The sequence below is a fragment of the Pipra filicauda genome, unplaced genomic scaffold (assembly GCF_003945595.2).
Source record: "Pipra filicauda isolate LSUMZ 115617 unplaced genomic scaffold, ASM394559v2 scaffold23_size5868930_pilon, whole genome shotgun sequence".
Classification (NCBI taxonomy): Eukaryota; Metazoa; Chordata; class Aves; order Passeriformes; family Pipridae; genus Pipra; species Pipra filicauda.
In genome coordinates, this window is record NW_024104354.1 from 478,039 (window position 1) to 493,209 (window position 15,171).

General features: G+C 37.4%; 1 protein-coding gene across 8 annotated transcripts in view; it reads left to right on the forward strand.

The window, feature by feature from the left end:
• The window catches only part of MAP7 (microtubule associated protein 7), a 116,475-nt gene that overhangs the window by 64,706 nt on the left and 36,598 nt on the right, over positions 1–15,171 (forward strand). For 6 of the 8 annotated variants that reach the window (XM_027746601.2, XM_027746600.2, XM_027746597.2 and 3 more), the window contains exons 2-3: positions 547–615; positions 5,944–6,021. In XM_027746601.2, the coding sequence (XP_027602402.1) occupies positions 547–615; positions 5,944–6,021 (147 nt within the window). The remainder of the gene's footprint in view (positions 1–546; positions 616–5,943; positions 6,022–15,171) is intronic. The other 2 variants (XM_027746603.2, XM_039381786.1) reach the window with 1 other exon arrangement.

Here is a 15,171-nt window from a genome sequence, read left to right on the forward strand (position 1 = left end):
AAGTATAGTAATGAATCTTTTGGGATTTTTTCTTTATAAAGGGTTGAAAGATCATTCAGAGCTCCGGAATTAGATCTCGTTATAGACTGGTAGGGCCTGATTAAAAGTCTATTGTAAATAATGGAATATCGCCTCGGTTAGATTTCATTCAGGTCATAAATAGTCCTCTCTTCAGTTCCGCATAATGGGTGTGTTAATAATTTGTGAAGAGTCTCTGAAGTTTTTGCCTGTATCTTGTAGCATTCTTTTAGGAACCTGGAGTCTACAAGTCATCTGATATATCTTGTTAAAACATACACTGTTAAAATGCAATCTTTTTGTGGCTCTTTCCTCATCTTGAAATAGGAACTTGTATTGTGGCTTCAGTGTTTTCTGTGTGGCATTTGGGGGTTTTTCTGTGAAAAATGGTGTAGAATGGCGTTAAGGTGATCTCTTGGAACAGTCTGATTTTAAAGGGAATTTGGCAATATTTAAGTCACATTATAATAAGGTGAATGAGCTGTTGTTAAATAAAATGGTTAATATCTTCTTTTCTTCCTTATTTAGCAGCTGAAGGTTCTGAAACACAAGACAAGAAAATTACTTCAGGACAAAGCAACACTGGAACTAAACCAGGTATGCCTTTCCACATGCTCCATGTTAAAAGGCTGTTTGCCTCAATGGTGTATGGGAAGCAGCTGGCTTAGGAACTTCTAGAGTTTTTTGCTTTTGTACCTCTCTTGCTGTGTCAGTCAAAATGGTACCAGTGACTGTTCGTATTTAGTTAGGCTGGAATCTGTGATTGTTTGCAAAGATGCAAAACTAAAAGAGTCTACTTTTATTTTAGTACGGCTTAGGAATGAGGATTGGGAAGTGAGATAAGACAACAGAAGCCACTGTACTTGTATCTGTGCTTGAATGAGAATTATCTGCTGTAGGCAGAGATTTACAGCTTTTCTATAAATGTGCTTCTGTTGAGGCATTTCTTCACTTACCACAAAGCATGCCCTATTCTGTAATGTACTCTATGCAGTGGGCAGATGTTTCTTATTACTTCACCATACCTGATTGGTACATCGTGTGGATTTAATTCACTGTTCACTTATACAGTTGAAAGTGTAGGTACTAAAACGCCTAATGCAGTCCTTGGTGCCCTGGGTCTGTTCCACTTGCGTGCTTAGACTAAGGTCCAGGAGAGCCCTTAGATATCTAAATTCTGCTTGTAGTGCAATTCAGGTACCCAAGTTTAAAATATGCAGTTAATAATGATTTTGTTTAGGTGCCTTAGAAAGCATAGGTGCTTGTGTTGCTGAGGACTAGGCGCACTGTAAGCATTCCTTTTTCAACTCCTTGACAGCTTGGCAGCTCAGTGACTGTTTTGTTCTGACAGACTCTTCTCTATCCCCAAACGGGGTACCTTTGGTCTACCTCCCCAGAGGGAAGGAATCCCAGTGCTGTCTGTGTTCAGATCACACTTTGCATGCTCTGCCAGGCGGCGCTGGGTCCTACACAAGGCACAGTATTCATGGCTGCTTTCAATCAGAAAGGCAGTGGGAGAAAGAGGAGAAAATAAAGATAACATTACCTACTTCCACAGCAAAAACAGAGCTCTTGGTGTTGGACAGTGTTCAATACCCACTTTATCTTGAGGTAGTTTAATCCAATTTTCATTTCTCAGGAGAGCATCCTAGCTGTTCCTACGTTCCCTTGATCTATGCTGGTGTGTAGAAAGGAACGCAAAATTCTTGGGGCCGGAGAGAGGGAAGGCACAGGCATGTGTCTAGGGTTTAACTCTACACCCAGCCTTGTTGTAATCCATGTTGAAGAGAGAGCTTCTGAGAGATGGTGATTTGGTTTTTGTTTGTTCGAGGTTTGTTGTTGTTTTTTCTTTATACTGCATATGAATTTTGTGTCAAACTGTTTTAGTTAAAAAACAAACCAGTTTGCAGCGGAGCAGTGACAGCTGTCATTATGAACAATGTCCTTATTGCCTGGAAGGTGCCCGTAGAATGAAAAAATATTGGGAGTCCAAAGCAACTTTGAATGTGTGCGTGGCATTGCAAAGGGAGTTAGACAAAGGGAAAAGGGTTTGAGATCCAAGCAATGCATCTTTTCAAGTGGCTTCCATTTCTTTCTCCCCTGGGTTAGTTCGTAGGTGTGAACTGACATACAAACTGACTGTTGCTTTCCACTTGATATCCCTTTTAGTTTCTTTAGTGTAAGAAATTAGCACCCTAGGAGTCTTGGGCAAATGGGAGAGATGTGTGATCTGAACACAGACAACACTGGGATTCCTTCCCTCTGGGGAGGTAGACCATTCATGAGAAGAGATTGTGAGAGGATTATAGATGGAAATGACGAATAGTAGTTGAGTGACTTTTGAAGCCACACTGAGTGAAGCTGATAGTATGAGCCACAGAAACTGGCAGTATGTTCTAAGTGCATATGACAATTGTTAATTTAGCAACTTAATTCCTATAGCTGTCAACTGTGCCTAAGAGTTCATTGAGTATTAATTATATAGAAGATTTGAAAACTTGCTTTTTGCTTTTGGTGATATAATTAGGGACCAAAATATAGTTAGGGACGTTTCAGTGCTGAATTTCTGCAAAATACATTTGTAGCTTGTAAGCTTTTAAAAATTAAACTATTAACTTATTAAAATGAATTTTGAACTTGTACTCAGGTGTTGTAAGTTTATGGGAAAATACTGTTTTCATATGTAATTTAAAAGCTTGATTTCCAGCAGCAGGTAGAAAATTAAGTTCCCCTTTATAGAACTATGGCTTATTTATTTTCCAAACATCCCTCTCATACAGATGCTTAATTCTATACCTGTTATGTAAATGTAGTGAAATAGGTTGCTTAGTGTGAGTTCCCACATATTGTATCATAACTAAACTGCAGCTTCTATAGCAGCATGTGGATCTTCCTGGAGTGTTGTCTATAAGGCTTTGCATATCAATTATTTCTGTAAAAAATGATGAATTCTTGCAAGATTTGTTGCAACTGACATGTTTCCCATCTTCTTGTGCAGTAATGTAAATCTTATTGCCTGATGATGAATATGAGTGAGAGAGAGTACAAAGTACTGTGTGTTTGTCCTGGTATTCCTACTGAATAAGGAAAATGCCAGTCCCACAGGTATTTGTATGATGGGTTGTTAGTGAGTACAGACATGAGAAAGAAAATGGGGAGCAGGCCTAGTGAACCCAGTGAACTCCCTTGTTTTGCCACAATTTGAAACTACTGATGCTATGCACTGAGGGTGCCAGCAGATCACTTGGATTCAGAATACAATTGTTGGAGGTTGGGCTTGTAGCCAAACTATGAAGGATCATTTTCAAGGCTCAGAAAAGACATTTTAATTATCAGTGTAAGATTTGCACTGATAATATATGCTCCAACCCCTAGCAGAGCAAATGCAATGATGGTCTGCTACAAAGGAGTTATTCCCATCTTTGTACTAATATTGATTTAGGTCTTTGTGATCCCAAATCTATGCAAAATAGCTTGTTACTGAAGACCTACTTACACTGTGCATAGCCTGCAACTTTGTGTGAATTCTCTAGGATTGTTCTGAAATCCTGAGGTGTTGGGAGAGGGGCTGTTCATGCATGAATGTCATCAGGTGTGTGATATAGAAAAAATAATTGGATATCTTCCAAGAAAGTGTCAGAGGGCAACTTTAAAAATTTATTTTATTCCTTCTGTTGCTTATAATTAGGAATTCTTAAGGGAGACCTTTTCAGTTTGCCTGTCCATGTAACCCTCCTGCCTCTTTGAAGAATTGGTTTTTTTTCCTTGATAGGGAAATCTCTCTTCTCAAGAAAGGGGGGGGGGGGGAAACCCAACGGAAAGGATATTCTGAAAGAAGCAGGTTTTTACATTATTCCCCAGTGTCTCATCATTTTCTGTCAACTCAATGTTACATTGACTTTGCTGACAGCCCTTGAAGGGAATCCTTGTTTTCCAGGGGAATTCATATTGAATGTACATTATTCCACAAGCACTAATTACTCATGCTACAGAAATTCATGTTTTGTGAATCCTCTGTGCCAGTCACGAGAGAGAAGGAATACTATTACCCTTTTGACCTGTGTCTGCATGCTAAAGAGACTGCATGCGAGTCAGCACACTTCTTCACATCAGCCAAATGTTAATCTGTACCATACAATGGACAAATCTATGCGATGGCATGGCTGGGCATGGTTTCATAAATGGCAACACTGTGTGCTATTCAACCAACATTACAGTTTTGATCTGTAACTGGGTGATGGATTACCTTTGTCTTTGCTGGTGACTTGTTCCTGTTTGCACCTTTCATTGTGGCTATCATGTTTGAATGTTCTTCCTGCCAACTATGCAATAGGTTTTCTCCTTGCAGCTGTTACTTTGCATCGCTGTTAATGCCCTTAATTGAGGCTCTGGTCTGACGTTGCTGAGATGATAGTTTTTCACTGGTGAGAGTTCAAGAGTATTTAAGCTGAAGTTGTCAGTGAACTGGTTCATCCAACTGGTTCATTATTGGGTTTTTTTGTCTAATTCAGATAACTATTCCAAATTAGTCTAGCTCATCCTCACTTCAGAGATGTATTTTTGCAAATATCTTTAACCTCAGTTTTATGACCCATTGTATTGTTTTGCTAGTAACTTTCTTCACAGGTATGCAGCCTATATGCAAGTAGACTGGCTGTGTATTTTTACAAGTTACTTACTTGTGTATTTACACTGAATAGTGAAAAGGCTCTATTGTCTTGTCCACTTTCATGGTGACAGCATTCTGGATAGTTCTTTATCTTAAAATACTTTAAAAGTGTGTTCCCCTCAATACTAAAATAAATCAGACCATTTATTTATACCCAGGAATCTTTTTAATTTTTCTGGGGGGGTTTTTGGTTTACTTGTGTTCTTATTCAAAGCGAACTTTTTCAGTGCTAGTGAAAGACGCATAAAATTAAGAGCTTTCCAGGTTTAGTAGCACAGGCTAAGGATGAGTAGGAAATTGGTTTTCACAGCATGCTGAGATGAATTGGTAATTTGGACTTTGTTCCCTTTGTTTGGAACCACTCCATTGCTGAGACTGGAAGTAGGATGCTAGCTGTTCAGAACTTTATTGACTTCCAGAGACATCACTGAGCAAGTGATGTTTTTCCAGCAAAGCCTGAATTTTTAAAGTCAAACCTGAGCTCTGACAGAGGTTTTTTTCATATTATCCTTAGTCTTATTGCTGTGATCCAAGGGACCAGTTGCAGATATTCTTAAAGATATGTAGCTTGCTTTCAGCCTACAAGGATAGTTGAGGAAGTTGTTGTCTTACTTTTCTGGTATTATACCAGTCCGTGCATGTGTTGCACTCACTGCTTTTAATGCATTTGTTGGAGTTTTTAATACATGTGCACACAAATATCTGTTGAGATCACTGTCATGCTGTCTTCAGAGGCTCAGCCAGAGCTGCTTCAGAACTACTCAGCAAGATCAGTGCTTTGATCCAAACTGTTTTGCTTGGGTGCTGGACTTCTTCAGTATTGTGAAATAGGGTTTTTTGGTTGTTCTGAGACAATATTGTTGGGAAGAAGATACTTTAATGTAATAGAATTTCCTGTGGGTGCATTTTGGAGAGAGGTTACGGAATAATAAATTTTTGTCAGAATGCTCTCAAGCAGTCAAGTTGTTTTGGGCATGGAAATAGAACCTCTTCCTGAGTTTTCACAGGCAGTAGTCTTCTGGGTGTTCACAGTTAAACCTTGGTCTATTCTTTGGGAGTGTTTTACATCTTAAATGTGAATGCATACTGATTATCAGTTGTTCTGGATTTTTTTTCATAAGATTTCTGAAAATGTGATCTATTTAGACATTAGAGTAGTTAGAGTTGTTTAACAGCCATTTTCCTGAAAGTTTGTTTATGGTAATATTTGTTTTTATGCTATGTGCCTAATGTTTTCCCCCTCCCTCTATTTGTAGATCATCCAACAGTACTAAGGGTTGATGACAGGCAACGGCTTGCCAGAGAACGGAGAGAAGAACGAGAAAAACAGCTAGGTAAGGCCTGCTCTGGGTTTTTTATTGTTTGAGATTTTTTAATGGACTATCATCTGCCTGCGGTGGTTTTGCCAGTTTACTTTTAGAAACATTCAGTAAAATAATTGTGCTACATATGCAGTAGTGTCATTCTTAATACATTATTCTGTCTTTAAAGTAGATCTTTTAATTCATGCACATCTTGGGATTCATCAGTGCTATATCTCTCACCTATTTTATGACTGTAAATGAAAGATGAGTTGATTTCTGAAATCATGCAAGGAAGCTTCCCTGATATAAATGGAATTTTGAAGTTTTAGAATATTTTACCAATTAAGATTAGACTACTTAATATGTTGAATACATCCTTTATTGCCATAAAATAGAATTGCAGAACATGTTGCCAATGTATGGTTTGAATTTTTTTTATATAAACTTGGGGTATTTTTTCGGGTAAAACCCTTAATAGGTGTCAAATAGATGTGCTCAATACCTTCTGTCACCTGTGTATGAGCATGTATAACACGATTCAGGTGAATTACTTATTTAACAAGTAATACTGATGGGCATTATACTGAGTACAGTGGTGAGAGAACTAAGAATTATGTGAAGCCAAATTGGTGGCTTTCTGAACGCGATTTATATGTTTGCTGCGACAAAGTTCTGTGGCAGTTGGGAGGTTGGCAAGCACAAGTATTTCCTCTTTTTTACGTATTCATCCTGATTTCTTTGGATGATGAATTCTTATGACTTGAGAAACCGAAGTTCTTTATTTCCAATTTCTAGCTTCTGAAAGTTTATAGAACTGTCTTATAACTCCAGCCAGAGTTATGCTGCTTTAACCTGAGGAGCCATGATTTATTGTCACCTGGGTCTTGATAGTGTTTATAGCCTTTTCTTTTTTACAGCACCTTACAACATTGCAGTAGCCATGCATGAATCGTAAGGGTTGTTTTGGAGTGGAAAAAGAAAGTTTTGGTTTTGGTTTGCTCAAAGAGTAGTGTGACAGGATGCTTGCTAATCCCTGAAAAGCTGCTCCTCGAGTTGATGGTATGTGTAAGCTTAGTTTCTTCAGGTTCCAGAGCAAATGAATGTTACTGGTCCATTTTAATTAATTTTTCATATATGTCATTTCCATGTCTTGTATTTATTCTTTTCTCATGTTTGATCCTTGTGTAATAACAATGCTTTAGTCAAGTGCAGAGAGAGATGCTTTACTTAAATTTTCCCAGACTTTGATTTTTCTAGCTATTGGCAAATGAGTGTCTGTTACTGGAAGGACATGGCTTCTTTTGAGAAATGTATCATTTTACATGACATGTTTTAAAAGCAACATCAGGGGGTTTTATAAGTTGACATGGAATCCTTCATTTCCAAGTGAGTTCTGCATGTCCATATGATGTATGAGTGTATTGTGTGTTCTTGCATGAAGAATTATTTTGAACTAACAAGAAAATTGAAAGTAGCATTGTACTTTCATCTGTATATTTGTCTGCTAACAGTATGATTTAGGAGCTGTTTCTTGAGATTTGTGTTCCAGTACAACAAAGCAATAATTTTTACTAGGACATGCAACTTTTTTTTTTTCAGTGCAGAACCTAGATAATCAGTCATTCATGTCGTGAACCATAGCAAAGAGATTCTGAAACTGTCTCTCTTAAACATTGAGTTGTATAATGTTGTTACATAAATGTGTCTTGCTAAAAACTAGACTTGGATTTTGTTAATATTGGGACATCAACCATGCAACAGTAAAGCAACTGAAGGAAGGAATTTTTTTTCAAAATAATTAAGTTGGATTTAAACTTAATTCCTTTCATTTTGATTCAGGGGACCTGTCAGGTTTAGCAAAGACTTCTTTTTAAGCAGAAGTTGAGAATTTCAGTCATACCTGAAGTAAAATTATTCTCTGCTTCTCAAAAAAAAAAAAAAAAAGACAAGACAGTGTTCAGTTCTGTAAGTGTAGAGCTGGTAGTAATTTTGTTTTGTATTTTCAGCCACTTGAACTGCAGGAGGTCATGTTACCCATCTTCTCAGAAAAATTAAGTTGTTTTACCCTTCTGTTAAGAACATGTGGAGTACCACATGTGGAGTTTAATAATGATTATGCTTATTTGTTGGACAATATTCTGATGAGAATTGATTTGAGACCTTTTTTCTTCCCCCTTTTGTTTACTTTCAAGGCTTAATTTTTTTCAAGTTCCACTGTGCTGTGATGGATTTGACTTTCCTTGTAGTATAATGGGTTGGTAGGTGCTGTGCACTCTTGAGGGTTTCCTTGCACCTGGCAATGGTATTTTAGCAGTCTTATTCTATTTAGCACACTTTGGTGTCTAACTCTTGTTTTTAATGAGAGTTTAGAGAGTAGGAAAGATACTGTCATTTTTGTTGTCTGGATAGATATAGCATGTGTGTAGTGGAACTGTCAGCTTCTTGGGGATAATGTTATGCCACCTAAATGAAAAGAATAAAAAAACTTTTACAGAAGTTCCCCTTTTACCTTAGTATATTTGTATTTGCTTTTTGGACCTTTCTTTAGATAACATAGAAGGTACACAGGGACACATACGCTATTTCGGCAGATCACACTGTCAAGAAGGAATGATTTTTTTTAGTTCCTTTACTGTAGGAAAGGCATTGCTTCTGAAATGCCATCCCAACATTTCTAAAATATGAATTCTTCAACACTTTTTCGTGTAGTTCATTTTCCATGATTAAAGTTGTATCAATTTGGTGTGCTTTTTGCTTAAATTTTTTTATTCTTCTGACTATTTCATAATGTGCGTATTGTTGATATGCACATTCAGACCTTTAAAGGATTATTAGGGTGATCTTTATTCTATAAACAATGGTTCCAGTGTTGTCACTTGCTCTTTAGTGATCAGGTTTTCATTTTTGTGCTCTTTCTGCTAGCACTCTTTCCCACAGTGCCTAAAATTAACATCTGTCCTTTAAAATATAAATATCAGATCTCTCTATGTGAGACCAGCCCGCTTGGGTTTTGCAGGAAGGAAATTCCAAAAGAGGCAGTGGTAGGTGAGGATGATAGCTGTCAAATGGGACTGTTCTCGGAGGCCAGAGTGAAGGGAGGTGTCACATTTCTGGCTGCAGCTTGGCACTGCAGTTCCTTTGCATGTGTCAGGCTGACTGACTGTGTTCTGACAGTGGGGGCTGTGAGATGTACACATGTTGGAACTGAGCTGTTTGTGAAGGCAAACATGGTCAACGGCCTGGTCAAACTGTAAAATTTTAATAAAAGTTACTGCTTTTTCACCCTTAACTGCCGTATTGATTGTATCAGTGCTACCAAATTAAACAGTGCTGAAGAGCATTCCGTGGTGCTAAAACTTAATTGTTCTTACTGTTAAAATGTTATGATGGATCCTGGCAGGGTTTTGGCTCCATCCAACTAGCTGTCTGCTTGCTGATTCCCTGACAAAGTTTGGGAATTGGCAGGGGAGGCCCATGGGCTTTTCCTCACCTGTTGACTAAGTGCCATTGCCATTTTGGAGGGTAGAAGTTTAGTAGTACAGGGCAAAGTTGTTCCATTCCAGTTGGTTTCTGGTTCCATTTGTTAGCATAGACTTGGTTCTCTGTAATGTAAAGAAAAATGAAAATGTGTTTTTCAACAGGAAAAGCAACTGAAATTTTAAAATTAGTTTCTTTCTGGTAACCTTAGGTAGTGGCCTAGCATAGAGGAGGTTGTTGGAGTTTTCTTGTTCTTACTTAGCAGTATCTCAGTCCTGATTCTTGAGAAAACAGTTTTAAGTCTCACATTTGTTCATGTTTTATCTACAATAATCCTGCTTGAAAATTAACCTTTTTTTTTTATCAGAGTTGTGATCCTGACAAGGACACATGGCTCATTTAGTTTCTGGCATTGGGAACAAAAGATGGTAATCCTGCCTTCTCACTTTGCACATTCCTTAAATGAAGAGTTATTAATCTTAGTTTTTAGAATGTCTCAGTTTCAAGTTGGCTAAATCCACTAAATTCTTAATACTTAAAATGCATAACTATTAAAATAATACTTTAAAGATCACATTATCATAGAGATTACTCTCCCATTTGAAAGTGATTGTTGGCAAAATACCACATTAATAAAAATTACAATTTTTTTCTGTGAAATTCCTTCTGGTGTATTTTTTTCCCTGGCAGTTGGGGGCAGAACTTCATCCAACATTTCCATAGAAAGAAGCCCCACAGAAACTGGGAATTGCTGATCCTAGCATATGAATAATTTTGGGATCTCCTTGAAGAACTTGAATGTCAAAAGGGTTTATAAGACAAGAAAACAATTTTTAAGGAAGACTAGTCTAAAAATTTCTGTGATGAATGTCCCTCAGAGCATGGTTACTGGGGAAAGGTTGACTTAGAGAATCTAACATTAACTTCACCTTTAATTACAGCTCTGACGTTCACCTTCTAATTCATTCAGTCAGCCACTTCTGTGTAATGTCCCCATTTTTAGGTATGGTTAAAGCATCACTGATCCATTTTACTGCTAATGCAGCAAGGAGGCAATGACAGTTTCAGTGCAGAGCTGGCAGTGGGGAAAGGTGAAAGAGCGGTCAGAGGAGAAAGCTATGGCTGAGGTCAGTGCTGTAAAGTTAGAAAATATAAAGGCTGGAAAGATTGACAAAGACTATAGGATCTTTACTCAGATAAGCTGTCTGTCTAAGGTGGATGCATAAGGCAGACTGAGAAAGTATGGTGCTAGACTGATCTGCCTTTATATAGGCAGTATACTAGAAAAAAGGCACTAAAGTGAAGGGACAGAAAAAGAGGATCTGGCAACACCTTCCTTGCTTCACATGGATAAACAGAAAATAAAGGCTTTGATACTTAATGCATGTTCCCTTTCCCTCACAGCCTAAAACCCCTGCAAAGAATGGCTCTCCATGTGTGTGACTGGGGAAAGAAACTACAAGATTATTTCCACAAAAGAAACATGCATGGTTTGCAGCTAATATCTTCCACATTAAATTAGTTAATTCCAGTGTAAAATTAGTTGATTTCAAGTCTTACGTGTCTCTTAAGATCAGAATGTCTCTTTTGTGATTGACCTTGGTTTCTTTTGCTCTGTTATTCACTTCAGAACCGTCAGAAACACAACCTTAATTATGTTGTTTTGTAATCTAATCCAGCATTACTAGTTTGCAAACAAGCAGAACCTATTAACAGCACATCTAGGGCTCAATTTCTAAATCCTGTTTTTATGCTCTGATTTTGTGTCCTTGTATCACATGACTGTGTTCAAATGTATTGATTGTACTAAGTAATGAGATAGAAGAAGGATCAGACTGTGACTTTTCTTTGTATTTTCCAGCTTCAATGTAATAGTTCCTATGGCATTTAAGCTTTCAGCATGCACATGCTATCTGAAAGATGACCAGCCTTTCTTCGAATGATTCTTGCATGTTCTTAGGCAGCGTGTGTTGGTACAAGGGAGAGGAGTATCATGAAGCTCTTAAGACTCAGGCCCAAGAAAAAACCTTTTTGTTTGACCATACCCATACTGGAGTGCAGTGTTGGCTCAGCACCAGGCAGAGCTCTTAGCAGTTTCTGGAGAAGCCATCATATTTTCCCCTTCCACATCCTGCAAATCAGCTGCTCTTTCAAGTTGATCAGACCTTTTAGAGCTATTTTCAGTTTCCTATAGGCTCATCTGCTGATTCCTTCTATCAGCAAAGCATTCAATGTATGTGTCTCTATGAAACACAGATTCTTATTTTTCCTGAAGATATTCTCATATATCTAAGGACCCTACCTTATGTCACTGTATATATCTGCCTTGTAGGTGGCAAAAAATGAGTCCTTAAGTTCACAGAAGAATGTCAGTAGTGCATATAGGAAGCAGTGAAAACAAAGCAGATATTCTCCTTTGATTCTCTAATAAGATAAAATATAGGAATTGATGCTTGAAAAATAAGTCTAAAAGTAACTAAGATTATTTCTCTATCTGCAGAAGAAGTAAAGTTCATGAAAATAGATATTACACTTTTTTCAGCAAATAGATGTATCATAAATCGTATTTTCATGTATTTGTTAAATACGTAGTCCAAGCATAAACATAGTAGCTTCCTTAAGTTAACAGATGGATATATATTTTCTGCTGCCTTTTGCCTGTAACTTAAAGTTGATGGAAAGAGGTAGCTTTTGTATTTGTTTTGAATCAGATCTGTTTTGTTTTAGATTTATTCCAGGTGAACACTCCCATTTCCCTTGGTTAATCCATCACTAATGTGAGTTTCTGTTATTGAGCTGTCTTACCTTATCACAAAAGTGTGATTTTTATCATCCCTTCCATGAGGAGCAGAAAGCTGAAGATTAGTGTTCTGTCCAGAGGTTCACCGTTCTGATTGTCTTCCCAGCAGTAAAGAGTGTACGTGAAAGTTAACTCTTTTACATAAAAATGTTTTCATCCTTTCTCTTCTTGAATTTAGAAGTTCAGATATTCTATTTTCGTTACTTTTTCTAAACAGCATGGTTCCTGAAGCCTATAGAAATCACCACAAACAATGCTCAAGAATGTCTAACCATCTACATTAATAAAAAAAGAACAATCAGTCTTCGTGTCTTTTATAGGCAAATTAATATTCCAGTGACATCAGTTAAGAAAGCTGATGGGTTTTTATTTTTTACTTTTCTTAATTTATTAATTTTCGATGGACAACCAAAGAGCTTTCCCATGCTGAGTTGCCATTGTAAGCAGATTTCAAGCACAAAAGATCACAGGATCTGTGGAAGTCTTGTGGCTCACAGCAGTGGCTTGTCTTGATATGATCATTAGATTCTGGAAGTTTCTATTAAGTAAAAGCCAACACGCTGCAGCTAGATGGGCTTTCATTATATGTATATGCTATTATGCTTCTTAGATACTCTTAGCTTTTTCAAAGAGAATGGATTGTTCAAAACTTCTGGAAAATGGTTTGATTGAATTCCGGTTTTGAACAACTGCATTGTTTTGGTTACGTGGTGTGTTCAGGGTCTACGTAACACGGTGCGTGCGCTGGGGTTTTTTGGGGTTTGTTTTTTTTTTTTTGTATGGTACGTTGGTTTGTTTTGATTTTTTTTTTTTAAATTCATTTATATACGACTATGGTGACAGGATGCTGTAAGAGTCTAGAGCATTTCCTTTGTGAAAGTAGGTCTAACTTAGACTACAAACTTGTGTTGCATAAGGGAACGATCTAGTTCCTCTCTTGAATGCCTGATTAGGGAAGCTAAAGCTTGTAACAAAGATAAAATTATACAAATTTTGCTTGCAATAAATGAAGTAGACTGCTAATTTCCTTTTAAGAGGAGGACAGTGAATGATTCTCTCTTTCTTTTTTATATTGTTTCCCCCAAGATCCATTTCTGTGATATCTACAGACAGACAAATATTAGGCTGGAAATTAAGACTAGTTTTACGGTTTCTGCATGTCAGAATAAATTAAGTCGAAGTGTTACAAGCTCTGCTTCTGTATATATCTGTGCAATACTGTCCACAGAACTGAAACAAACTCTCTAAACATTTCCACATGAGAAATGAAACAAAACAGTAGACTTCAACAGGACACAATTCTGGAGATGATAACAAGCTTCACAGGAAGTAATTATAAGGAAAGAACAGGTGAGAGTAATATCCTCAAGGAATGGTATTTAACAGTTATTTAACATTACCGCAGTTTAGCACAAATGAACAATTATTTTAATTCTTTTATTATTTTAATCAAGTATTCAGGAGAAAGCAATAGTTACCATGGAATGTTTGCAGTTCAGAATTCAAATATTAAGGACACTCTTTATTCTTCCCAATAAACAGAAACTCTTTAGAAATGTCTTTTGCTACTTTTTAAGTGGTATTTAGATGGTATTGAAGATAATAAATATTTTTAATTTTTTTTATAAAGTAGTTGGTTGAAATTAACTGGGTTGCTGCTTTTAGAGGAAATTATCCTCATTTGCTGAAAAAAGATAAATACATGTAGAGTGGAAAGAACAGTGCAATTCACTGATGTGGCTGCTTATTCTTGGGCTGACACTATTCTGCAGTCCAACTGTGTAGAAGCTAATAGGAAGAGCAAGCTTTTGCAAAAATCACTGCCTTTCTGGTGACAGGCTGACAGTGGTTCTGCCCAAGGCATTGGGCAGAAAAGTTAAGTAGAAGGCAAAGACAAAAAGAGAGGATGGTACCTCAGAGGTGACATATCTTATTATACTTCAGCTGTTCACGATGTAACTCAAATTGTTGAAAAAGGTGAGCTCAGACTGAGCCCTTTGCTCAGTATTCTCTGTACCTTAGTAATAGAAAGATGGCATCATAGGTTGCCCAGAGAAGTTGTGGATGCCCCATCTCTGGAAGTGTTCAAGGCCGGGTTGGATGGAGCTCTGAAAAATCTGGTCTAGTGAAAGGTGTCTGTCCACAGCAGGGAGATTGGAACTAGATGATCTCTAAGGTCCCTTCCAACCCACACCACTCTATGGTTCTATGATCATGAGGGGTTATGTAGTTCCAGGAGAAAAGTAGGCAATAATGAGAGTCACCTCTCTGTCCATACATTCTCTTGGAGAGCTCTTGGATCCCAAGAAGGGGCAACAGATGCATGTTTCTGCTTTGCAAATTAGCTTTCCATTTGGAACACCAGTTCTGGCCCTATTTTGTTACTCTGTAAGGCTTTAGTGACAAGAAGAAGCCTTTGCAGATTTTAATTGTCCTGGAAGCTGATTTTTCTGCCATATTCTGCTATTTTCTGCCTTAATCTGTGGTTTACATTTCTCCTTCAAATCACTCTTAACTAAATTAGCATAGAAAAATATTTCTAGAAATCTTCTGCTGGCTGTTGCATTAGTATTTCACAGTTGCAGGTGTCACTTCTCACACCTATTGTTATTAATTATCTAAGCAACTGTACCATTCCTTGTCACTGTCATTATTCTAGCTATGATTGTTAAATTTCCTGCAAACATCTTGCTGAGCTTTCACCCTTCTTACCATGAGGGTGTTTTAAGGTTGGTTGTAGCTGCTCAACAAACATCTCTGCTAGTTTGTATCCCACAGCAAAGCTAAACATGCTGTCGGCTTTTGTCAACAGAGTATTTGACATCTGAAATGGTAGAGAGGGATTTTCTTGAGGGAGATAACTCTACAGCATGAACTGGTCTACTCAGGGTAGAAATTTGCCA